Here is a 27438-nt window from a genome sequence, read left to right as displayed (position 1 = left end):
AGCATTGCTAAGACGGGAAGACAAGGAGATGACAGTCTCTTCCTCAAGTCTTCCCTCTCCTCTTTAGCTTTCAGATGTATCTTACTTCCTCTTGTGCACAATACTTCCTCCTGGAGCATTGAATCATAGGGCTTTTTTTGGCTTGAGGATTAAATGAAAGCCTCATAAATTAATCTAGCATTTCCTATAATCCATGGTTAGTCTGAGGAATTTGAAAGGAGGTATTTTTGCACCCAACCCCTCTCATCCTCTCTAGAAGTCGGCTCCATCGAATCATCATTCTTTTAGGAAGACCCTTCTTGATCACCAAATCCAAGGTAATCCCAGCCCATTTTATTCTTCACATTTGTTTTCTCTGCTGCTCTAGCCCTAATTTTTCAAAAAGACTTATGGTCCACCTGCTTCTTACTGCTTTTTTCTTTCCTAAGTCTACAATCTCCACAAGGGAACAGATTGTGACCCTTTTGTTTATTTTGTTTGCTACTGACATGGTCGCTTCTTGAAAATCACTTGCCTTTTACACATTCTGTAAATACTTCTGCAAATCTGTTGCCCATTTTTTACCTTTAAATATTCTGGGGCCTTGCATTGTGAGGCAGTGGGTTAAACTGTTCTGTGCAACTTTCAAATCTGAGTACCAGTTCATGTCCCAGTTACTCTACTTCCCATCCAGCTTCCTGCTAAGGTGCCTGGGAAGACAGCACATGATGGTTCAGATACTTGGGCCCCTGTCACCAGTGTAATGGATGAGCGAGATTCTGGCAATGGCCAGGTCCAGCCTTCACTGGGGAGTAAACTAGCAAATAAGTCTTTCCTCTTTCTTTCTGTCATCCTGCCTTTCAAACAAATATTCTAAAATACATTCTGTCAAAACTGCTCTTTTTTTTCTTCATCCTGGTTTTGGAGTTCCTGTTAATAAGCATTTTAATTGCTTCCTTGGAATATCTTCCTAGAGGTGGAAACTTTGAATCGGCTTCTCTTTTAGGATTCTGATGCAGAAACTGGTGATCCTCCGTTTCTGGCAAAGTAGGATTTGCATCCTCACTGTTCTACCAGGAAACTGAACAGAATTCATTTGACACTCACTATCCGTGAAAATTTCAGTCACCAGACATTTCAACCAAGGATGTTTAGCACTGTCTAAATGGGGGATATCTTCAATTACCCTGCCATCTTCTTAGCATTACATCATTTAATAATTATATATGGTTTGCCTTTATTCCAATAAATGCTGGAATTTGTCCATATGAGTTCTACCCAAATAGTCTGTGCTTCACTTTTGTCCCAGTTGGCTCACTTTCAGATCTGTGACCAACCTGAGAATAGAAAAGCCACTCTTTCCAGGCCACCCTCTACTCATGGTACCACATGGCATCTCAGCCAACTGGGTAAACAACTTGACTGACCATTCCAGTCCAGCCACAATATACGCTGCCAATTATAACAAGAGTTCCCATCACACTGAGGTGACATAAAAGAATTCTATGCACCGTGAGAGTAACCCAGTAAATATTATTGGATAAGATGACATGGAGACAGAATTCTATGTCCTCAGATCACATTTAGCCCTGAGTCATTTCTGTGAACATCATATGACTTCACCTGATCTTTAATCATCCCACAATGGATAGGATAGTAGTGCTGGGCAAATCAGGTCAAGCACTCAATGGAGTTAAGGAAATGAGTCTTTTCTAAGCTAAATCTGCTGGTGACATATAGTTTCCAATGGCTTTATTTTGCACATTTAAGTATAACTCTGTGTCACTGATATTCTTGCCTATTTCTTATCCCACACATGGTAGGCAATTAAATACACACTGTCCTTCTGCGTTTGTTCTTAGGGCATAAGCCAGGAAGAAGAAATTTTTGCTTTAGATTAACCTACTTCATCACAGAGTATCTTATTTTAGATTTTATAAACACATTTCCTTCATAGAGATGTGTTAATATTTAATAAAAGATTCTAAACACAAGAGCATATTTAGATAGATATCAATGCTTTTCTACAAATAGTGATGCAATTTGAAACTTGCCATGTGCCCATAAGTTTCCACACAAGCTAAGTACTTGAGTATGTTGAGTTTTTATTTTTCTGTCTCATTCAAATGCAGGTGTTAGAATATTTTCATTCACCCCAGAATCCACCCTCAATGTCTGTAATAATGAAAGCTTCACCCTTTCACTAGAGCTTATGAAAGCTGAATTTCTTCTTGGGGTTGTTTCCCATAGGTCTAGTGCAAAATATGTTGGCACAAAGGGAAGGTGTAAATCCTGAAGGATCCAATGGTAATGTACAAAGAGAAGCTAGCAGTAAAGGAAGCAGAATCCTTTCATTCAAGCCATACAAGTAAGAGATGATTTTGCAGGCACTGGCTTAGATGATAATGGGAATTGTGATGAGTCGGAGAACAAGACCAATGGTTATAAGACATCCAAGCAAAGAAGTCAGTGGGCTTTTCTACTTACTTGAGCCTGTGACTATAAAGTGAACTGAAATATGTCATTGTAAAAATTGAAAAACAAAAACAAAAAGAAGAAAGAAAGAAAGAAAGAAAAGAAAGAAAGAAAGAAAGAAAGAAAGAAAGAAAGAAAGAAAGAAAGAAAGAAAGAAAGAAAGAAAGAAAGAAAGAGGGAGGTTGGAAGTGCTGGTAAGACAGAGAGTAGAATGGGAAATATCCTTATGCTCCTAAATATATATGTGCAAAATGCATTGAATCTGTTCACCTAAGTGAAGTTATTTTAAAAATGTAACATCTCAGAAGATTACAGAAAGCTAGCTCACATAGAAATCTGGCTCCCACAGAACACTTTGCATTAGAGGTAGAATTTGGAGTCACTTAGAAACCTGCCCTGTGGCTGACGGAGATGTCCCAGAGAACTTGGCAAAGACTGACGCAGTCACCCAGAGAGCTCTCCATTCTGCTTATCAATTCAAATCTCTCCATCCAGCTTTCCCAAAGCATTCATTTTCTTATTGCTTTAGAGAGCAAGAATAGGAGGATAGGATAAGACTTTGATGCTAGGATATGATTCAACCATTGTTGTTAACAAACATTTTAATGTGATTACGACAAAGCAGGGTAGGAATCACAAAGATGCATGATTCCTTCTCCACCCTCAACTTCTTCCAGGGAGGAAAGTCAAAGCAGGATACAAGATAAGAACGACATTATTACAGCTCCATGAACACAAAGGGCCTGTTTGGAGGGAATGGGGTAGAAATCCAGGGAGACCTCTTTGGGCTTAGAGTTTGTGCAGGAATTCTGATGCAAACCCAAACATTTCAAAGATCTGCAGTAATGGCAAGGGGAAGGGTGAACAGGATGGGAGAAAAGGAGTCAAACGGACAAACTGACCTCCCCTCCCTTTTCATCTTATTTTTAAGAAAAGTAATTAACCTTAATGGAAAGAAGGTGTTAAGGGAGAGAAGGAATTTGTGGCCTTTCTCCCGCCCTGGGCCACGTCATGTACCCAGCCAAAGGAACTTTCAGTTCCCGCGGTGTGCTGGCTGGAGCAGGGCTGGGAGAATGCTTTAGGCCGTTGATTGATTTCTTTCACTGCCCAATGGCAGAGAAGGCCATACTTTTTCACGCAATCGATTGGCTACTGTAAAAAACCCGCTCTGAGCGAGGACCAATAGATTCTTGCAGCCCTGGTTCTGGGAAACAGTTTATGGCGTGACATTGAGACATTGTAAACAAGGACAAGTAAAGGCGGATCGCCAGCCCACGCGACCCCAAGGGGCTGATGTTGTACCCACAGTGGCCCAGATGTCTGCCCCAGCTTCCTCTTCCCTGGCCTCGTTCCCACCCTTTGCCCCCCTGCACTCTGGGTACCAGTGTACTGGCTCACTCGGCGCTGACCATGGCCAAGGGGGCGGGGCCCAAAGTTCTTTCTCTGAGCTGATGGGCGTGGCCCTGACTCCAGGACGTGTCTCCCCATCCCTGGCGACTCCTCCCTTTTGCGATTAAGGGGGAGCAAGCGTGGGGAGACGAATAAAACCAGCAGCGGGCAGCTGGGGAAAGACGCTAACCCGAGTCCACATTCTCTGCACCTGCTACGCGTTCGCTGTCTGCTGCCCGCAAACTCTCATACCCGGCGCAACGCACCTGCTTTCCTCCCCAACCCGCGGTCTCCTGCGTCAGACCAACTTTCTCCCACGGACCGATCTCGCCCCTCCAGGCAGTCCGGCCTCTCCTGAGTTTGGTGGGCATCAAGATGAAGGCGGCCCGCTTTGTGATGCGCAGTGCCGGCTCGCTGAGCGGTGCTGGGCTGGTCCCCCGGGAGGTGGAGCACTTTTCGCGCTACAGCCCTTCCCCGCTGTCCATGAAGCAGCTGCTGGACTTTGGTAAGAGCGGCCCCAGGACCCCAGGCTGGGCAGTTGGCTGAACTTCCAGGGAGGCCTGAGCAGATGGTCGTGAAGCCCAGGGCATTGAGGCTAACACAACCCACCTTTTCCTAACTCTGGCCACTGTCTGGTTGACGCTGGCCCCTTCAACCTCATCCTGCGCCTTCTTTTCCGCCCAGGTCTTCCAGTCTCTTGCTTCCAGGCACCCCTTAACTGCAGCCCGGGAACTTTGGTTCCTTCTATGCAGCGCACAACACTCTTGGGAGACTCCTAACTCCAGGGCGAGTCTCAGATGAATGGATATTGGTCCCCTCGTTCCCTAGCACCCAGTGACAGATCTGTGTTTTGACCGTTTGCCGGCACCGCTGCTAATATTGTAAGGTTTCCAGTTTGGAAACGGGAGGACTCTCCCTCCACCCACTTACCCCGCATTGGGGTTTCATGTCTGGACAGATTAACCACGGTGTGAGTCAAGCGCTGTACTGGTCTATAAGGAGTACTAAGAGCTATGAGATACTCTGACCCTTTGAAAGGGGATCACCTTGGAAAGAGAAAAGCAGAGTTCTGCAGCGGTAACTTCACAAATCAGGCTAGCATTGGATCTAGTGCTTCAGATGTTCGGCCTGAAAACCCCACCTCCACTTTGCAGGATCTGAGTCTGACTTCTCGCTCCAACCCCTGACTCCCAGCGTCTTGACAATACAGACCCCGGGAAGCAGGGCTGATGGCCCCCCTAACAGGAGACCTGTTGTGGTCTGAGACTCTCGCTTCATTCCCAGCATTTTGGGGAGAGTCCCTTGAGACACTAGCTCTCTATTTCTCTCTTTCTCTCTCTCCCTCCCTCCCTCCCTCTCTCTTAAACAAACAAAGTAAGTAAGTAAGAAGGAAGATATTGGAGAACTATTACTTGAATCCCCAAAGCAATCACACAACTGAGAATACAGTTTCGTTTGTGTGTCACCATGATTGGCTAATTAACCCTACAGAAATAAACAATTTTAGCTATACTTTTTTTTTTTCAAACACTAAGCTCATTCCATTCCCTATAGGTTCAGAAAACGCATGTGAGAGGACATCTTTCGCATTTTTGCGGCAAGAACTGCCCGTGAGACTGGCCAATATCCTAAAAGAAATTGACATCCTCCCTGAGCGGTTATTAAATACTTCTTCAGTGCAGCTTGTGAAAAGCTGGTAAGTCGGTGATTGGTGAGGAAGTCTCCAGTATTGCAACCAAGACCTGAATACTTCTAACTCCACATTCGCATCCTCATTGGAAAACCGGTGGTCTGAACGATAAACATTTTTGAAAGATACAAAGACTCTTAAAAATTTATGGCAAGTTAACAATAGAAAAATTATGCTGTTTCTAGACTTCTTTAAATAAAAAAGTAGATTCTCTTACAACATTCATTTGGCTTCTGGAAGAAATTTGAAAATAATTGATACACACACTTCTAATCTCACACGTTATGTAATAAAAGAGAGTTTGATATCTAGAAAGAAATCTGATGCCTAGAAACAGATTTAAGTGATTACTATTTTGGGAGGGTCTAATCTTTGTTTCTCGCCAAGCGATTAGAGAGTGGGCTTTGGAGTCAGAACCTGCCTTTGCCACTTCTTAACTCTGGAATCTTTGCCAACTGTCCTAAGTTTTTGCCTCAATCCCCACATGTGATACTTAGGCCAATAAACAGTATGCCTGCACGGTATACTTGAGTATAATTAAGTGAAATAATCTATCTGGACTATATAGAGCAGTACCCAGCACCAACAGGACTCAGCACGGGTTATGATGATCTCATCTTACAAACCTGGGTACCAATGCTCAGAGAAAGCAGGGAACTCCAAAGAGCAGGTTTTTGGAGAACTGAGTCAGAACACACACTGCGGTGCGCATGTGCCAAAGCCCCAGGCCAATTCACTGCTTACAGCTTTTGGCTTCCTGAGTCAACAAAGACATGTACTGGGTACCCCAAGGCAATTACAGTCTGACACGCATGTTCAGGCTGTGGTATTCACTGCTGCACATGTAAGACTTTTAAGAAACCTTTCTCAAAAGGAGAATTTCTAAGTGCCTTTGCCCAAATAAATGAGAGGTTTTGTCAAACAAAATTTTTAGAAAATGGAAAAGGACCTAGAATAGTTACTGAAACACTTTTAAAGTAAATTTAAAGTTAGAAAAGTTGAGGGTTGAAACATAAGTTTTTTAAAAAAAATAGTTTCTAAATGTTCTGAAGAAATGTTCTCATTTTAAAATTATACTTAATCTTTTAAAATAACTTCAAAAAGACACTCTTTTCAGCCATGTATATTGACTACTAGTTTTGAAGCTGAAAATGCACACCTGTAACTTTTCACAGGTATATCCAAAGCCTAATGGATCTGGTGGAATTTCATGAGAAAAGCCCAGATGACCAGAAAGCTTTGTCAGAGTAAGTTCTACACATTGGAATATTGTGATTTTTGTCTATTCTAGCCATATTCCCAAAATTATTTTAAACTCCATTAAAGGAACTGTGGATGTAAATAATAATGTACCACCTAAGATGACAAGTTTTGGCTTGCCAGTTTTAGAAGGGAAGGAAGTACAGCCTTGAAAATGACCTTAAAGTGAAGAAACTTAGGGACCAGTATTTTTAACATAAAATCAATTTCGATTCCATCTACTGATTAGATTTACAGGGATGTTTGTGTCGTGAGGTTTTCATGAACTTCAGCCCTCACTCGAGATTACACATTTTCTTACAGAGTAACTGACAGTTTTTGGCTAACTAAATAATCTCTTCCATAGCTGACAATGTATTTTGAAAGTCATTTTCACAACGGTATTCTAGGGTCTAATTTAATAATCATTAGTATTATTAAGAGGTTTATTAAACACCTATAATGAATGTACCAATCACAGAGTTAGTAATTTTACATGTAAACGAGAAACAAAATAAATATGTTTATGAAATTACCTCCTTTACTGTGTTGGACAAATCTGTAGTGAGAGCCCTGGTACAACTTCCCATATTGCTGGATTTGCTTGGATGGATGCCAAAAAGAGGTTTTAGCCCTCTTCCAAGCAGTCTAAGGAATAGAAGTAAATGAAATTTATTTGAACTTTCGCTAACTACAAATATTATGGCTTAGCTTTGTAGATACACTCATCAAAGTTCGAAATAGACACCATAATGTAGTTCCTACAATGGCACAAGGAATCATTGAGTATAAAGATGCCTGCACAGTGGACCCAGTCACCAACCAAAATCTCCAGTATTTTTTGGATCGATTTTACATGAACCGTATTTCTACTCGGATGCTGATGAACCAGCACAGTAAGTATTCGTTATGGTCACAATAAATTGACATGAATGTGCAATATAAGCAGTCGTATAGCCAAATGTTTCACTTGCCAGCAGATCACATTTTTTCTCAGTAGTAGCTCTAATTGTCAGCCTGATCTTCTGCTTTTATTTTTCAACAGTTCTCATATTTAGTGACTCACAAACAGGAAACCCAAGCCACATTGGAAGCATTGATCCAAAGTGTGATGTGGCAGCTGTGGTCCAAGGTAATTTCTAGATTTTGGCATTTCCCTTGATGAAAATGTCCAATACATGATTGCCATATCTATTTGAGGTAGCTCTACGGATGAATGTATATCTATACTGTCCCATCTATTATTTTACAAATGCTGCCATTGGGCTACTATGCTTTTGAAAGTCAGAAGCATAAATATTTGTAATATGAAAATTCCTTCATAATAAAATCCAAACACATGTGATGAATGTGTCATACTGTGGACCTGTATTCTTTTTGCTACAGTATAGATGCTATCTTGAGTTTTCTTCAATAAAATAATCAAGATATATATATATATATATATATATATATTTATATATTTACATATTTTCATATTCACAAGCCAGTATGCTACTGGATATTTTAGACTAAGGGTAGTAGGCACCTTGAAGAACACATGGAACTAAACATAAATTAATTTCATTGTTTTGAAAAACAAAACCTTTCATTCCAGATGCCTTTGAGTCTTCAAAGATGCTCTGTGATCAGTATTACTTAACATCACCAGAACTAAAGCTCACACAAGTGAATGGTAAGCTATAAATGAAGTATATTCTAACTTACTAAGATTCAGTATTCTGATATACATTTTGAGTTATTGAGAAATTCATTATTCTCTATGTATGTTATTTTTTGGACATACAGTAACCATTGTGTTCCATTTCTTTTTCTCTTCTCAACTCACCTAGAATGTAAACCTTTTCTTTTTTTGTAAGATTTATTTATTTTTATTGAAAGGCAGATATACAGAGAGGAGAGACAGAAAGATCTTCCATCTGATGGTTAACTCCCCAAGTGAGCACAATGGCTGGAGCTGAGTCAATCCGAAGCCAGGAGCCAGGAGCTCTTCTGAGTCTCCCACGCAGGTGCAGGGTCCCAAGGCTTTGGGCCATCCTTGACTGCTTTCCCAGGCCTCAAGCAGAGAGCTGGCTGGAAAGCAGGCTGCCAGGATTAGAACTGGTGACCATATGGGATCCCAGGCGTGCAAGGCAAGGACTTTAACCACTATGCTATCGCGCCAGGCCCTAAACCTTTTTTTGAAGCCAAGATTCTCTAGCTATCTTGACTGACAAGTCCCAGTTGTACTAATTCACTTACTAATGATGACTCATTTGAAAAACTAGCTGAAATAAGTCATTTAATATTTAAAGTAGCAGCTAACCTCCAATATTGCTTATCAATAACAGATTTTTTATTGTAGAATTTGAGCAGTGAGGAGACTAGAAGTATACTGTAAAATATGAGGAATAAAAAAAATCACTTGAGCAGTGGAGCTATCCTCCTGAAGAAGTTAGTTATAAGAATTGGAAACAATGATACTTTAAATGACAATGTGAGAAACCATTCAGCTACAGAAGGGCAAATACTATATGATTCCAGTTACATGAAGTTTCTCAAATGGTCAGACTGCAGCAGTCTAATGGTGGTTGCCAAGGACTGGCTGAATGGAAGAGAAATGGGGAGGTGCTGTTCAGTGAATAAGAAGTTTCATTTGTGTCAGATGAATGAATTCTAGAGATCTGTTGTACAACATTATGTCTATAGTTAATAAATTGTACTGTATACTTATAATTTTTAAGTAATTGAAATCATGTGAAATATTCACACACCTACAATTGAACTGTAGTGGTGCCACTTTTTTGGAAGCAGAACATGCTTTAAAATCTTCACCTCAAAGACCTCTGAAAACACAGTGTCTTCTTATATTGATTACACAATAAACATGAGGCACTATTTTTTTTGCCTAAGCCACTTCTGCAAGATAGTTGCATCACAAGGCAAGACTAGATACTTAAGTTGGTCTCACTGTCATCTTTCCATTCAAAGTGAGTAACTTTCCCAAGAAATATTTATACAGGAATAATTTCTGTTAGCAGTAAAAGTTAAAATCAAGTTGCTCAAGTTAAGAATTGCCTAACTTATTTATGGAGGGTATGCTAATAAAATTGAAGGTCAAATTAAAGTAGTACTACAAACAAAGATAGAAAGAAATCTCTAAGGATAAACAGCACTGTTGCATAACTGAAGAGCCTCTGGTTGAACTGTTTGACAAAATAAAGAGGGGATTGTGCCAGACCTTCTGGTTCTTGATTCAAACTTTGCCAAGACATGGGACATCAAAGAATAACAGTTTCATTTTTCTTTCCAAACAGTGTTAGGAGTTTCTTCTCTTTGTTTTCTTTAGCCTCTTAGTGAAATCTAAGCATTTTTAGAACCTAAGATTTAATGCTTGGGTGATACGAAGACGAAGAAAATTCAGACATATTTTACCATGTGTTAAAACATGAAAATTACAGCTAGCATTCATTTTAGTGGTATGCTGTAAGCATAGTTTCTATCTAAAAACATGTATAATTGTAACTCTTCAATTGCCTAGTACAAACATTGAAAATAGACACAGATCTCACCTGCACTGTAATTTATAGGACCATTGTGGTGTGTATTTCAACTTTACAATTTTTTTAGAGAATTATAAAAATCATAGCGCACTAGGTACGGGGGTAAAAACTGAAAAGCAGCATTTTGCTGTTGTACTTCATGCTTAAGTGAGAAATTTCTAGGTCAGACTGTTACAATGGGGAAGAGGAGGAATTTCCCAATCCTATGTAAATCTCCAGTTTTTACCAGATAGAAATAGAGGCGTATCTTAGTGAACTGTTTATTCATTCTGAATTACCTTCATTTTTTCTAGGAAAATTTCCGGGCCAACCAATCCACATCGTGTATGTGCCTTCTCATCTCCATCACATGCTCTTTGAGCTATTCAAGGTATGACCATTCATAGGAATGGCACTTCTGCCTTTCCACAAAGTTCACAAGTCATATTTTCATTTCCTTTGCCATGCCCCACCAAAGGGTTAACTGCAGTATCCTCTCCCACGAATGTCTATGTGCTAAGAGAAGACTGCTATACAGTCAGCATTGGAAAGAGTCCATGCAGCTCATTTTGGCATCAGCACATGTTGGAGGATATACAATGTGATTCATGATGTCTCATGACTTAGGGGCCCAGAAGACGTTCCCATTATTTTTTCAGGTGCCGAATGAAGCCCTAGCTATTTATCTATTCCTTAAGGAAGGCCACAAGTTGCATGCTTCAGTAACTGAGGCTGTGCTACCTCCAGCCCCACAGCTGGTCTAACTGAAGACTCAGAGGTTCAAGTCCAGGGTGACTGTAGGTGGCATGGCCCCATTGTGAGTGATGGTTGGTTCTTCAACAATCACACACTGAATCCTATTTCAGTTCTCAGTGTCTAGAACTTTGCTTTTCTAACCAAGCTTTCAGCTTATGCACAAGGTTCTGGTCTGGGCTGATCAGATACTAAGAATCCAGTCCTTTCATGGTTTTAAGATCCAACTAAAACTGAAGATAAACCAAACATCAGCAAAGCTCCTGAAGCTTTATGTTTCCCAATGGCCCCAGTAAGTGAAAAGGAAGAAGCCGTTATGAAATCTGAAATCTGCCTCTAATTCTGACAGAAATCCCTCATAATATATCCCAATATTGCAGGTAATGAGATAATGATTATACTGCAAAATCTGATCTGTTTTATTTCATTCAGTTAATGACTAGAACTTAGTATCATACAGAAATCAAAAGGAAGATAAAATATCCAGAAGGTGAATAGAGAGGAAACAGGTTAAATAAACCAAGCCTTTATCAGAATGAAATTTATCCAGTAGGCTGGAAACTTGAGTTTGTCCTGTGTTAAAGGACAAAAAACAATTTTTAGCTGATTTATTTTTAAATTAAATGATGCAACTCATGGAACTGTTTTATCATTACTGACAAAGATTAACATGATAATAAAACACATTGAAATTTAACTTATAGTTATTTACTGTTCTTTTAAATAGTAACAAACTTATCCTACAAAATTTTATACAAGCCAATTAATTGGTCCAATGATTTATTGCTCACTTGTTATGTAATAGTCTTGGGTGCTTGAATATAAAATGGAATGGAAAGACAGAAAAGAGAGAGCTAGGAATTGGACTATAAAAAATAATTTCTACATTTAAATTAAGCATACAAATAAGAAGCTGACAGCCAGCAGAATTGTTTGTCCATTAGCCATTACTCCCATGAACTGTATTACATAGTAAATGAATATTTTTCATTACAAATTCCACGTGACACATTCATAAATGGCTATTTACAGGGTTGCTTTACTACTAAACTTTAAAAATAGAGGAATGTTGAAATACCTTCTGCGCTTTTATTTAAAACATAAAAACCAATTATTTACTGTCACTCCTTCTGCTATTGAATTCCTTAACATTTTGTCTTCTTTAGAATGCAATGAGGGCAACAGTTGAGCACCAGGAAAACTGGCCTTCCCTTACACCTATTGAAGTGATTGTTGTCTTGGGAAAGGAAGACCTTACCATTAAGGTGAGCATTCTGTGTTTCGTTTTTGACTCTCTCTTGAGAGAATTTCAAAGTGTACATAATAATAAAACTTTTTGCTTTGGGCAACAGATCAAAGTTACAGATGCCGTGGAGCTTACAAGAAGAAAACACATTTTTGTATGGACAAATACACACAGTGCTTAGAGTGTGGGCTCTGATGACCTATCTGCTTGTTTTAGATTTCAGACAGGGGAGGTGGTGTTCCCCTGAGGATCACTGACCGCCTCTTCAGTTACACCTACTCCACCGCGCCAACCCCTGTGATGGACAATTCCCGGAACGCTCCTTTGGTAAGACAGCTCCAGGATTCAGTGCATGCCTACCTCCTACTTCTTAAAGTAGAGGAAGGATTACATGGAACTGTTCAGTAACACTGAATAATTTGCTCACATTAAACAAAGTGAGGAAATTCTATAAGGACTCACTGATTGGAAGCAGAGACACTTCTAGGGTGGGGGGTGTCTGTATCAGTAAGGATAAGTCCTTCTTAGATTTTGTATTTCAGTGATCATGTCCGTTCCTTCTTTACCAATACTTGACCTTCCCCCTTCTCCCAGGCTGGGTTTGGTTACGGCCTGCCAATTTCGCGTCTCTATGCCAAGTACTTTCAAGGAGATCTGAACCTTTATTCTTTGTCGGGATATGGAACAGATGCTATCATCTACTTAAAGGTACCCTTCCCATTCAACAGAGAAATCCCAGTTCTAGAACAATTTCTCCCTCGACAGCTCAAAGTTCTATGGTTCAAAGTGAACTCCTCCAACTGAGCTAATAATGCAAATGATGAGAAGTCATTCTATTTTCTGTGTGGGTGTGTTTACATTATTTGGTATGGTAGCTTACCATAGAGAAAGCTGGGCTATGCTACCTGCCTCGGTGAAGCAAAGTCATTTCCCAAGAAGCCAATTACCAAAGTTTCAGAGTGAGAACATTCTTGCGTGACCTTTATAAGGCAACTCCTTTTTTGGCAATGAGAATTGCTGCGGCTTTGTTTCACTTGAACTTGTGAGAAATGTATACTAACAATGCCCTAGCCTAGAAAACAATATCAGAATACTCGAGGTCCTAAGAAGACCTTATTAGAAAGCCAGGGAAAGGAAAGCTAACCGCTCACAAGTTGTCAACAGGATGCCAGGCACTTCGTGTTTGAACTTTGAAACTTGTCTGCATGCTTTTTCTATTTCTGATAAAGTTTTGATTTACTTGTTAAGATCACCACCCTGCTTCTGTTAATCATTTGCAATCTATTTCAACTGAAAGAAATATTTGCAGATGTTAGTAATCTAAACATTAAAATGTCAGGCTCCAATTTTAGGCGCTAGAGTTATTTGCAAAAATAGTCTCTGACTACCTGGAATAGTAAGCGTATTCATCTCTTAAATGGGCAAGTGTCTTTAAACTACTGGGAAATAGATTTTTAATAGGTTAATAGTATCATGTTAGAGCTCTCACTTTATAACAAAAAAAAAAAAAAACCAGGCTTTTCAAGAGAGAATAACTTTGTTTTTCAAATCTCTTATCAGCAATATCCAAACAAAGGACATGCACAAATATGGAACACAAACTCTATTCTCTGAGTAACAGTTGTATAGGTTCTATTTCAGTCCTTCTGAGGTAGAATTATGTTTCATGAAGTCCCTAACACACTGTGAGTTCTGTTCTACTCATTAATCAGAGAGTGGCACGAGTTAATTGAATGATTGGATATTTTTCCCTGATTATATTTAAATAATAATTTTCAGTGAAGATTGTGCCTGGTATAATTTCTTTGGTGTAAATGCTTTGCCCTTTTCTTTCAGGCTTTATCTTCCGAGTCTGTAGAAAAACTCCCAGTCTTTAACAAATCAGCCTTCAAACATTATCAGATGAGCTCAGAGGCTGATGACTGGTGTATACCAAGCAAGGAACCAAAGAACCTGGCCAAGGAAAAAGTGGCTGTGTGAAGAGAAACAGAGTCAGGGCACTTGACGGGATCAATGTGGGTCTGTGCCAGAGCTGCTTCCTGAATGTGTGTGTGTGTGAACTCACATGTCTTCAAGGACAAACAACAGCAACAAAAACATTCGGATGGGAACCTTGAACCACTGAAAAGCAGAACTTGTTTTTGTGACCCCAAAGAGGGCACCGGGCAGAACTCCAGGAGTTAATAGACGGCCAGCTCCTGGTTTTGTGAGAATAGAAGAACTCATGTGTTAAATCCTGAAGAAATTTACATGTTTCCATCCCCGTGTCAGCAAGAATGAGAAAGGGAGCAAACACAAAGACAGTGGTTTCCATGTACCAATGCTTTAGGCATTTGCATTAAATGACGTTGGTACTTATTGACTGGCAAGCATCCATAGACCAATGGTTTTTCTGCCTCACAAAGGATCTGTTTAGTTTACACTATGTGATTAGAAATGTATAGAAGTGTACAATTTGTTTCTACCTGTTATGTGCTCTAGGGAGGGAAAGCTGTTCACTAAAAACAAAATGCCCTCTGGATGAGGAGAAATGAGTGCAGCCATTTTGTTCATAGTTGCAGCAAGGCCTTGAGCTTCTGTGAGAACCCAGAAGAAAGTTCCTTCTGACCAACACAGCTCCTTTTGGATGCTGCTTTTCCTATGCACACGTCACACAATAAGTGAACACTGAACCGTGCCAGGTGCCTCGTCTTGGTTAAATTGTTCAATGTGCACTGAATTCAGGAGGTTGTGTGTTGGGAGAGAGAAGAATTTCCAAAGTGACAGCAGAAACAATAGATTGGAAAAATCAGTATTAGAAAAAGAAATGAAGTATTCAGAACTCAACTCAGGAGGGGGGCAGTGCCTATTCCCTAACCGGAAGCTGTAGTTCTCCAGAGGCATCCGTTTTCCAGGCTTAAGGAAAAAGATGTATTTTTGATGTGTTTGATACATTCTCTACACTCCAGCATTAACATTTTTGTAAGTAGCTTCTAATTGTCAAACAGATCAGAAAGATCAAGATTTAAATACTTTATGAGACTTTTTTAAAAACCAAATAGCCTGAAATTAAGAGAGTCTAGTGCTGGGCTTCTTTCATTTGAGATCACTGACATTAAGAGCTCATGTTTGAAAGCTGTCATGTATAGGATACTTTGAAAGAATTCAGGGGTGATGTGCAGGCTGGCATGCCATCCGTGCAGACTGAGCTTTAGAAAAGAAGATGGGAAATAAAGACAGGGAGAAGGGAGAAGGCAGGCATCTGTTTCCCTGCAGATTATTCCAAGGAATTTTCTGTATTTTTGTGGATCAGTTATTTGTGAGGGGATGAACTGATGTCTTTCAAAATAGTGTGACTTGTCTAATTATCCTCCCTGATAGAAAACTTCTGTTAGATAAAATTGTATGTGCCAAATTAATGTTTCATCTGACACATAAAAATTAGGATTTTAGGCATTGTGAAAATATGTAAAACAATCAGTACTGTTTATTTGTTAAACTTAACGTAGTTGAACTTTGTGATGGCCTAGCCATGTGGTGCTGATGGAAGTGGCAATAAAACCCTCAACTCTTTGTTGTGGCTTTCAGATTTTATCCTTAGGAATCCTAGACAGCGCCTTTCTTGACAGTGGAACGGGCTACACAAAACTGTTTGTAATACAATACTTGTTGCTTGGGTTTTTACTGAAAGTTGAATTAAATATTTTTTGCATGTATATTCTTGTCATTTACCAAAGATTCAAAGTGATTGATTACTTAATTAGCCAAACACTGTGAACTATGCTTAAAATACTAGCAAAAGAAATATCAATATCTCAATAACATCAACGGTGTAAATGGAGTTTGCAGGAAAGTAGCTTGTGTTGGCATCTGTGAAACTGTGTAAGAGCTTTAGCATTTCTTTAGAGGGATAATGAATGCTCAGGCCCACTTAAATTATTAATGTTGGAATTGTGTTTTTGCCTTTAGGCTATGTACAGAGACATGATCATTTTTATAATAAATTTTGTATTATAATCATAGATATGATCTTTTGAAGTTCTTTTCTCAAATTACTTTGAAATACTAGGAAAATTTTGGGTCAAAAGATTGCCATCAATTTACATTCAACTGTAATTTATCTAAACATTTGATAGAGCCTCTAAAATGTCTTAAAAACAACTGAAAATCTTAATCCTTTAAGCAAAGCTAAGTGCTTTGTAGTGGCTTAGAAATTTCCAATTATCCTTTGCTTACCTGTGGATATTTCACTAACAGTGCAACCATGTGTTTATCTACATGAATGTATTAGTAATCACTTTTGCAAATCATGTGTTTCCTACACTATTTTTTTCTAAATTTATTTAGGGTCTGTGGAAAAACATAGTGATGTACCAAAATAACTACCTAGATAATATAGGTTGCCAAACAACATCTGGATGAACTATCTGAATAGTAGCATCAAAAAAGAAATAGTATAGTCATGATCAAGCCTAATTATGGCAATGTATTACTTTGGCTTTCTAGTTCTCTCCTTGACTAGCTTCATCTCACTTCATCTTTAAGCAACATTCATTGCCCACCTCCATAACATTCTTACTGGCAATGTTCTGCACATGAAAAGAGAAAGTAAAGAAAAAGTGAACATCACAGAAAGGGACTGAGTTTGCCACAATTTAATTCTAAAATCTGGTCAAAGTAATTCTATTTCAATCACAAGTGCCATTAGGCTAAACCATAAGACTAAAGAACTGATGGACTGGACCCACTGGGGCACGCATGAGCCAGAGTAAGTGCAGGCTGGTTGGGCTTTGCAACAGCATCAGCTGGCAAGTGCCGGAACTGGGGGCAAATCTTGTCAAGCCTGACTACAAAACCACCTGGAAAGCGCAAGATTTGGCACTGGGAGTGGGCCCAGTAAGGAAACTGTGGGCACCTCTCTGATGGGTTGCAATTCCCACTGGTGAGCATGAGAACCAGGGCTGGGGGAGGGCCTGGCTAGACAGGTGGTGGTACCCGCTGGCACAAATGTGGGCTGGATAAGGGGTCAATTGGGTTGAGCTAGGCTTCAATGACCATTGACATGTAGAAGAGCTGAGTGGGATGTGAGAGAGACTGGACCAGACTGCTGCACATACTGGCAAGCACAGGCACCAGGGCTGGGGGTGGGCCTAATGGAGGATATTGGGAGTAACTGACTAGGCTGCATGCAGTTCCTGCTGGTGTACATCAGGGCTGAATGTGTGGTGGGCAGAGCTAGGCTAGGTTGCAGCATCTATTGCTTTACATAAGAGATGAGGCTGGAGACAAAACTGACATAACGATTGCAGCTACCAGTGTGTGCATAAGCTGATGTAGGTGACAGATTGAGTTGGACCCCATACTGACAAATACACAAGAGTCAGTTCTGGGATCACTTCAGAAGAAGTTTCTTTGGGGATACCCCAACTGAACCACTGGAGTCAGAACTCCAAGCATGGGGAGAATCGCAGGATCTGTGGTCTGACATGGAGTGTGTCAGAATGGGGTCTACTCAGTGCCTTAGTTGGAGCAGTGGATGGCATATCCAGATGCATATGGAAGATATGCCAGTCCATTGGAGCCTGCAGAGGACATCCAGTCCTACAGCAGAGGAAGGAGGGCAGAACAAATTGGTCAACTACCCCAGCCAAGCAATGACAGCAAATATCTGGGCAAATAGAGACTCTAAGGTGGACTATGTCAGCGAATGGCTCTTGGAAGGATTTCCTCATCCTTGGATTGGTGAGACGGATAGCATTTCAGAACTATCGAAACCACTTGAGAAGAACCTTCGGAGCATGCTCCACATCGAGGACCCTGGGATGACTTCCAGTGGCTGTTCCCCATCCCTGGGTACTGAGGTGATTGGGGGGGCTGTGCGCAGCTTCTGCCCTTATCTCCCGTCTTCCCCCAGATATAGGTAGAAGAACAAGAAAATCTGGAAACAATGGTCTCATCAATTTTTCTTAATCCTCAACCCCTCCCACCCGAATCAACTAGGTAAATATTGTAAAGAACCTATACTAGGACCCCTCCCCTCAGCAATAACAGTCTCCTGTGGTTGACCTTCTCTGCTTTCGTTGTGAATACACTGCTTTGTTCTCCAAAGGAAGCACATACATGCACATGTACGTGCAAACCCATTGCCCAGCCTCCCCCATTACAGACTTTAGGCATTGAGTTGCTTTAGCTTCCTAAAGGCAGTGTACCCCCCAGGCTCACAAACTTGGCCTGCGTTTCCATAATACCTGCAGGACTTTGAGGTTCACAACTCTCCTCACTTGTTCTCCCCTATCTTTTTGGTTTAAGTTAATATGTCTACATGGAAGCTACATGAAGTGGGCCAAATTTTCATCAAAAGTATCTTTAGAACATTCCTCCCAAAAGGATGTGTTGACTATTAACATAATATTGCAAAGAAAAAATAAATTTGCCACTACTAAGGGAATTTCTTGAGCAAATGGGGCAGTGTTTCAAATTTTGAGTTTGGTTCCTTTGTATTGATCTTGGGCTCTGGTGAAAACATGTTAGCCATGCATAGATCATGGATCCTTAATGGAAATGGACAACAGTTTCATGACAAGTTTTTGGTTCCTGCCCAAGCGTAAAGAAACCTTAAAGGCCACTCAGAAACAACTGAAATGCCAGTAGCCTTGAAAATATGCTGAATCCATTAAATGATGTGAAAATTATGTGAGCTGTCTTAGTGATAAATCCAGCGACAAAACAATAAAGTTCATCAATGATCTATGAGACATCATTTTCATGTTTATTAATACCACTTAATGTCAGTGGAAATAACACAGGACTGGTTTCCAAATAGTGCAATAAACCTGGGACTTATTCATTAGCACACCGTTGTTCTTAAAAGTAAAAGGATGCTTTTTGGTTTAAGACAGGCTCCTGAATTACAAAATGCATAATTTTTTTTCTTCTTTGGATATTATATGATGTATGCATTTACTAAAACACTACATGGCACTGCATAAACATGTATATATGTGCCAAATTTCATGGTAAGTCAGAAGACACATAGTGCTTATGTTGTTCCATCTGCAACATTATACCCATCAAATCTGTGACCTGCATATGTGTGTGGAATTAATTTCTACGTATTCAAAATCACATAGAAACGTGGTAACAGAAGATGAGAACATTTAAATGGGAAAACAGGCAGTGCTCATGTCAATGTATATAAAATCACAGCCTTGCAGAAAAAGGCCAGTGGAAAAAGAATTTGAACAAATTCTTCCAATAAAGCAAAGCCCTAAATCAAAATAAAGCTCCTATTCATCATTATGCATTAGTTCAAGCTACAGTCCATGACTGAGAAAGTAAGTCAGCTCTAAAGGAATACTTCCATCCAATTGCTCATAATCTACCCCTACACACATCTTGTTTTCTTAAAGACCTATTTATTGGAAAGGCAGAGTTACAGAGAGTAGGAGAAACAGAGAGATCTTCCATCTGCTGGTTCACTCCCCAAATGACTGCAAGAGCCAGAACTGAGCCAGTCCAAAGCCAGGAGCTTCTTCTGGGTCTCCCACAAAGTTGCAGTGCCCCAAGGATTTGAGCAATCCACTGCTTTGCCAGGCCACAAGCAGGGAGCCGGAGAGGAAGCTGAGCAGCCAAGACACAAGTGGGCACCTATATGGCTTGCTAGCCCTTGCAGGGAGAGGATTAACCAGTTGAGCCATCACACCAGTTCCAGTGACACACTTTCGCATGTCCCAAGTTTTCATTTTAGTTTTTATTGTTTCTACTTTTGTTTCTTTCCCACTATGAAACATCAGTTTTTTTTTTAATTAGTAGATTTTGCATTTTACCTTTACTTCATTTGCAAAACTGGAGTTTTAAGTTGTATAAAGATTTCCTTGGGAATTCTAATTCCTTTTAAGCTTTTTTTTTTTCACATTTTTACAGTGAAGACTTTGTACATATTGTGTGTATGTAAAAACACTGAAATAGTTTCTGTAAATGATGTGGTTTTTTGGATATCAATATTAGTCAAAGATAGTATTTTTTTGCAACCTTTACTCTGGACAACTAAATGCGCTGTTATTTTGATTGATCTCATCAAAAGATGATTGTGACAGAATTTAAGGTGCCCACAGTTGCAAAGCTGGATGCATACAATTATCGCCTGCAATGATATGCACTAGATGTGCTGTGACCTTGTCCTTTATAAACATGGTTCATCTTTCCTCGATCACAAGACTTAACAGCATGACTCAGTGCTTAGCCTCACAAAAATATGAATACTGTTATTGTCTACATTATCATGAGCAGTGGCCTGTAAAGTGTTCCAACATAGGCTAATGTTTCTGAATTTCCCCCTTTTAAAATAAAAGTAATTAAAAAAATTGCTTTTTCCATAATTAATAGTTCAGGATTTAGGCTTTAGGGATTTTGATCTTTTGGGATTTCAGTCATTGTGACTATGATGTTAGGGAAGGTGTTTTTGAAGACTTAAACCTATTTTTCCCGTGCCTATACAAGTGGATGCACTAACATTAATTCTTACTCAAGATTTCCAAAGGGAAAGGTGGTGTCAGACTGCTGGGTCTGAGCAGACAATGGAGGGAGGGCCATCAAAGAAGGTATCAGGGGAGAAACTTGGCAGTGACTTCCCACCTACGTTGTCCTAGTCCTCAGGTAGGTAGTGTCTGCAGACAGAGGACTCAAGCTTCCATGCCAGCCCTGCCACCTACTAGCAATGGGATATCATGACTTCTCTCAGTCTCAGCTGTCTGATTTATGAAATGGGGACAGGTTTGCATTGCTTCCTTATAGAGAAAATATGAAACCCAAAGTGAATTAAAACATATAATGCATTTATACTAAGGCTTGGCATGTAATAAATGCTATATAGATACTGGACCTGGCTCAGTGGCCCAGTGGCTAAATCCTCACTTCAGGGGATCCCATGTGGATGCCAGTTCATGTATCGGCTGCTGCACTTCCCACCCAGCTCCCTGCTTGTGGCCTGGGAAAGCAGTAGAGGATGGCCCAAAGCTTTGGGACCCTGCAGCCACTTGGGAGACCCGGAAGAAGCTCCTGGCTTTGGACTGGCTCAGCTCCAGCTGTGGGGCAAGGCCAAAACCTATTCAGACAAGCATCACATCTAAACTTGGGCCAGCAAAAATGCTGTCCCATCAAATCTGGGTGGGTGGTGGTGCCATGTGTGGCCCATTGAAATCTTTTAACATTACTGTGTCCCCTTGCATGCTGCACAGGGCTGCACCTTCCTGGACATGGAGAAGAGGTTGGTTCACTGCATGTTTTAAGCAAATACCCAGAAAACCTCAGGCAACACTTTGCTCATCTCAGTCATTGTTTGTCAAAGGATGAAAAGAGGCTTAAACCATTCAAATAACAATTAGGCTTCAGTTACTCCCTGGGCAGATTTCATCTTGTGAAAGCAGACCTCCAAATGATAACAAAAGCAGCGTTTTTAAAAAGCCTTTGAAAACAGTACTCTGGCTTATTGGAAAGCAGAGAATTTTTTTTTACTTAGCATTTGTGACAATGCTTCTTTGTAACTGAAAATATATCTTCTTGCAGTTTATGCAGAGTCCGATATTATCCCCTTTATTTTTCAGAATCAGATAGCTCTGGGCAGGATTTCAAGTGCCTGTTCATTAATTTGGGAGAATTTAATTTAGAGATGAAATTTGCTGCTAGACTTGAAATAATTCATGCATTTTAAAATATTATTTATTTTCATCTCCTTGAAAGGTAGAGTGACAGGAAGGGTCTTTCATCTACTGGCTTACACCCCAAACACCCATAATATCCAGGGCTGGGCCAAGTTAAAGCCATGATAGAAGAATTCCTTTTGTTTCTCCCATGTGGGTAGCAGGGACCCAAGCACTTAAACTGTCATCCACTGCCTCCAAGATGCATCAGCAGCAAACAACATTCCAAGAGGAAGAGTTGGAATTTAATCCTGCCTTCTGACATGGGATGGGGGCTGCACTTACTATGCCACCAAGTTGCACCTGAGATAATTTCTTAAGCAAAGTGAGTAAAGGTGATTTGATTTTTGCCACTGTATGTTTCAGTGTCTTCACCAAAAAAAAGATTTAGGATTCAAAGAGCTAGGAGCTTGTCCTGTTTTGACTTTACACAGTGAATATATGCATAGCAATGTCATTTAGTGCCCATAAATATGTACGGTTTTAGGTCAGTACAAAATGGAAAAAGTGTCACACTGTGATACTAAAAAACCTTATCCTACCCACACTACAGATCAGAACCTGAGACTCAGAGGCTGAGTGAGTTCCACCCATCAAAGGGCAGATCTGGGAGTGGAATGAAGGTGCCATAAATTCCAGGAGTCTCTGCTTGGCACAGTCCAAGAAGCTCCTTGTTCCTGACTTTAGCCTGGCCCAGTTTCTTCCATGTTTCGCACACGGGCAATAGGGATCCAACCATTTGGGCCATCCTCTGCTGCTTTCCCAGGCCATTACCTGGGATCTGGATTCATAGTCATACAACCAGGGCATGCTCAGATAAGGGCTACCAGCATCAAAGGCTGTGGTTTAGTGCAACATGCCACAAGATAAACCCTTAGGATGACATCATTCTACAACTCCTAAGGAAATGCAAGAGATCCAGGACAACAAAAACAAATTTGAAAGTAGGACAAAGTTGAAGAGTTAACAACACCTAACTTTGACACATTATAAAACTACAGTAATCAAAAGCTTGTGGTTTTGGCATTAAAACAGAAAAAGAATCAATTGGTGGGAATAGAGAGTTTAAAAATAGATTCACACATATACAGATGATTGATTTTTGAGAGGGTGTAAAAATTCAATAGAAGAAGGATGATCTTTCCAGTAAATGAGCTGGTATAATCAGATACCCATATTTGTAAAAAATAAACTTCAATTACAACATACAAAAAGTTATTAGCTCCAAATTGATCAATGACCTAAAACTTTGAAGAGAAAAATTTTTGCGTCCTCAGGTTAAGAATGGTTTCTTACATGTGCGACAACAACATAATCTCCTATTTAAAGAAACCATAAGTTGGACCTAAACTTCTGTTATTTCCCAAACAGTATTACAACAATAAAATGTAAACCACAGGCTGGAAGAGACATGTGTGATGTTGTGTGTCTGAGAGAAGACAAACACAATATGTTCAAAGCTGTCAAAGCCCAGTAATGAGAAAACACTCAATCCATGGTTAGGAAAGGTTGCTCAAAACTTTCATCAGCTCATTCATCAACAAAAATAAACACACAGCACTCTCGCAAAAATGCATTCATCATCATCAACTATTGGAGAAAATCAAGACAAAACATGAGACACCACTACTTCTGCTATACTCTTAAGTTACAGAGAAGACTGGGAAACGCAGAGGATGCCTATATGTATCAGTCTTTTTGTTCATAAGAAATTAGAAAGCACTATAAAATGATATTGCTCCATGTGTGGAATGGGGTCATCCTAAATAGGTCACAAGAAGAAGAAGGTGGATGAACAATATTGATAAAAGTCATCAGGGTGGCTTTTTAAAGAAAATGGAACTGGGGCTGGCATTGTATTATGGCAGGTAAAACCGGGACCTGTGGAGCTGGCATCTCATATAGGCTCCATTCTATGTCCCAGCTGCTCAACTTCCCATCCAGTTGGCTGATAACATGCCTGGGAAAGCAGCAAAAGTAGGCAAAAAAATGCTGAGCCCCTGCACCCACATGGAAGATCTGTGTGAAGCTTAAGGCTCCTGATTTTGGCCTAACCTAGCCCCAGCCATTGGGCTATTTAGGGAATAAGCAGGAGACAGAAGATATTCTCTCTCTCTCTCTCTCTCTCTCTCCCTCTCTTATTAAATTTCCTCAGGCTTATTCCCTTTTCCAGATGAATGATACCAAATTCAAGTATTCTGATGTGGGAGACAGCCCTCTAAACGCCTGCTCCAACTCAAGAGAATCTAAATGGTCACACATCACTACATTGAGAAGATGATGGAAACACCTATGAGGGCAAATGAGAAAGGAAACGAACTGTTTACCACTTTGTAAAGCTCAAGAAAAGTCATTTGATAAAATCAGAGCCCCTTGTTAGAATAAGGCACACCGACTAAAATAACCCACATAACACAGATGAAAACTCCTATAATAATAGGAGGGCACAAATAAGCTCTTGTTGATTCTTAAAGGATTCTTGCCGTAATACTTTTAAATACTGAGTAGGATCATTTAAAAAGTGATATAGCTTTATGGATAATTTTAAAGTAAAGAGACAAGGATTCTGAAAACTCTAATATGCTGAAACATCACTTCGAAATTTGGCTAAAGTATTATTACAGAACTGTAGCTGCCAATTCAGTTTGTAGGTGATGGTAGTGCTGCTATTTGAAATGCCAGGATCTAGAGAACAATTCAAATCCTTTTCAGCATTTCAATATGAAAGTTAAATATAAAGGTTCTTTGGATTGAGTTTTCCAAATGGTCATGTTCAGTTTTAGTGAGAAAAACCAAGACAAATCATCCCTGAAATAAAAAAAAAAAGAAAGAAAGAAAAGAAAAAGAAACTACAGGTTCCGGCAAACATCACCTTTACTTCTTTCAAAAACACTTTTGTTTCAATCAAGTAGTAGTCCTTACTGATTTTATCTCTTAATGGTATTGAAAAACAATTTCTATGGTAAACCTGGATGCCTTCTAAGGGCACAGAATCCTTTGAATGGATTTAAAAATATCATCGTTTGGTGGAACACAATGATCGCTCTGCCTTTATGCTCTTAATCAGAAAGCTCTAGATGTAAAGCAATTATTTCATCTTGGAACTTGATTATCCTCAGTACACCTCCCAGATTAAGCCTGAAATTAGGTACAAGTTGTTTTTCACTCTTCTATCTGCAGCTCCTTGAAAATAACCTTTTAGTCAGCTGATAAGCCCAGAGTTGAGAGCGAGGAATCGCTGGACACAACGAGGGTTCAAGGTCTACCAGAAGGTCACAGGTACTGCACAGCACACAGGCTAATGCAGCAACCTATTGTTTATCCCCTCCCGGGAGTGCAGGGGGTGGATACCAACAGGTGTCTCGAGGTAAACACTCCATCTGCTCTCATTTTGGAGTGCTTAAGGCCCTTGACATGGTGCAAATTTAGCTGAGGATTCTCTTAACGCTGAGGACTGACACTGACTTTTTTTAATCTCTCTGTGTATATATCTTCTATTTCCTTTGTAGAATTTTCAAGCAAATCTTCTAAAAATTTTGCAGTATGGCAATGTCATTTCCTCAAAACACTCCAGCCATTTTAAGGAAAAAAATATATATCTATATACAAATATATACACATGTATACACAAATATACACATATTTATGTGCATGTATGTTTAAACAATGTATATGTGTATATATGTATGTTTTAAACAATATATACAAGTGTGTCTGTATATACATATGTGTGTGTGTGTGTATATATATATATATATGCATGTTTTTACACAGTATTAAAAGTTTTGCAAATCACATGAGAGAAAAACACTCTTTAGGTCAGGGCCAGGGTTGTGCCTTACCTGGTTAAGCTGCTGCTGACAAAAGCACATAGTATCAGAGTGCCAGTTCCAGCCTTGACTACTCAGCTTCTGGTTCAACTCCATAGTCACGCACCTGGGGAGGTCGTAAAAGACGGCCTATGGACTTAGACCTCATCATGCGTATGGGAGACTTGGAGTTCCTGGATCCTGGCTTCAATCTAGGCCAGGTCTGGCATTTGAGGAGTAAACTCAAGGACAAGAGGTCTGTCTCACTCTTCCTCTAGTTCTTACTGTAGATGAAACATCCAGACATTTCCCAAGCCGCAGTCCAGAGCTGGGCCATGGTGATGGTGGCTGCTGAGAACAGATCCCCCACTATCCCCTTTGCAGCTTTTGCCTTTCTCCACTGTCTTCATCTCTCACTCCAGGTTCCTAACGAATCGCTTTGGCAGAACCTGGGGCGTATCTAGAACGCTGGCTGCCCTGGAGTCTGGAAAGCGCTGCATTTTGCATTCTAGCCTCTGCGATTCAGGCTGGAGGATGAGATGAAGATAGAGCAGGCAGAGCCCATGAGATCAGCCAGAGTCAAACCCAAGAAAACAGGTACAAGTTCTAAACTCATCCAAATGGGCCAATAAAACCCCAGGTTTAACCACTGCCCAGGGTATCGTCCAATGATGTAACCTCACTCCCTCTACGCAAGCGAAGATATTTGCCCCCTGCTTGGCTCCCTGTACCATATCTATCCTCTAAAGCTCCTCAGACTCACCTGACTTCACCTGTCTTCTGTCCCCGCCTCCCTCCCAAGCTGCTGCTCACCTCCATGCCTGATGGGAGGAACCCAACAATGGTTGGCTAATTCCTGCCATTCCAACGGTCAAACAACCCTGCAGACTCATCATCTGGCCCCTGATCATTTGGGCCTTCCTTGCAAGTGCTGGAGAGCAAGGTTCAGGCCTCTGTCACTCTCTGCATGGCCACAGCAGCTCCAGGGACTATGTCCAATCCCATCTGCCTCCATTTTGTTGGCTGAACCTGATGTGAAAAGCAGGAGTCAGAGATAGGCCAGGAGGTAGACTGTCCACCCTTTTCTATGCACACGGGTCTCCCTGGAGATGTTCTACATAACTAAGTAACCCTTTATATGTCCTACAACCAGAGCTCAGTACCACTATCCTTCCTTTCCACCTCACTCTTTCTCCTCTGGTCTTGTACAACAAAGCCTGTGCACGTAAGATTCATCTCAGTCTCTTTGCTTAGGAAAGCAATCTGATCCCGCCTCTGCCCAGAGCATTCCCTCTATGTGGGCCACAATTTCCTCTTTGTCAGTCCACACACAACTTCTGTGTCTTTATTTTGTTTTAGATTTTAGATTTATTTGGAAGTCAGAATTACAGAAACAGAGGGTGAGACAGACAGACCTTCCTTCTACCGGCTCACTCTCCAGACAGCCACAACAGCCACAATCAATAACTGTGATGTCATTGTGTCTGTATTTTTAGAAACTGATATAGTAGTTATTTATTGAATTATGATTGCTTTGAAAATTACACAGAGAGTTAATCCCAATGTTTATAGTAAGACCTTTTAAGGACTCCCCCCAGGAGCTGGGCTGGTAAGCCAACAGGACTGCAGTGCTAACCCAGATTTTCCCAGGTCACATTCA

General features: G+C 40.3%; 1 protein-coding gene across 1 annotated transcript; it reads left to right on the top strand.

Annotated features, from left to right (window-relative positions):
• Positions 1-4023: 4023 nt before the first annotated feature.
• Positions 4024-16293, top strand: PDK4 (pyruvate dehydrogenase kinase 4). The gene is made up of 11 exons (XM_004582319.4): positions 4024-4348; positions 5398-5539; positions 6709-6780; positions 7484-7668; positions 7818-7904; positions 8370-8447; positions 10608-10684; positions 12213-12311; positions 12509-12619; positions 12887-13000; positions 14129-16293. The coding sequence occupies exons 1-11, from the start codon at positions 4219-4221 to the stop codon at positions 14270-14272; spliced, it is 1239 nt and encodes a 412-aa protein (XP_004582376.1). The 5' UTR covers positions 4024-4218; the 3' UTR covers positions 14273-16293.
• The last annotated feature ends 11145 nt before the right edge of the window (positions 16294-27438 follow it).

Source organism: Ochotona princeps, chromosome 20 (assembly GCF_030435755.1).
Source record: "Ochotona princeps isolate mOchPri1 chromosome 20, mOchPri1.hap1, whole genome shotgun sequence".
Lineage (NCBI taxonomy): Eukaryota > Metazoa > Chordata > Mammalia > Lagomorpha > Ochotonidae > Ochotona > Ochotona princeps.
The sequence above is the reverse complement of the archived record's forward strand: the minus strand, read 5'-3'. Positions and strand labels throughout refer to the sequence as shown.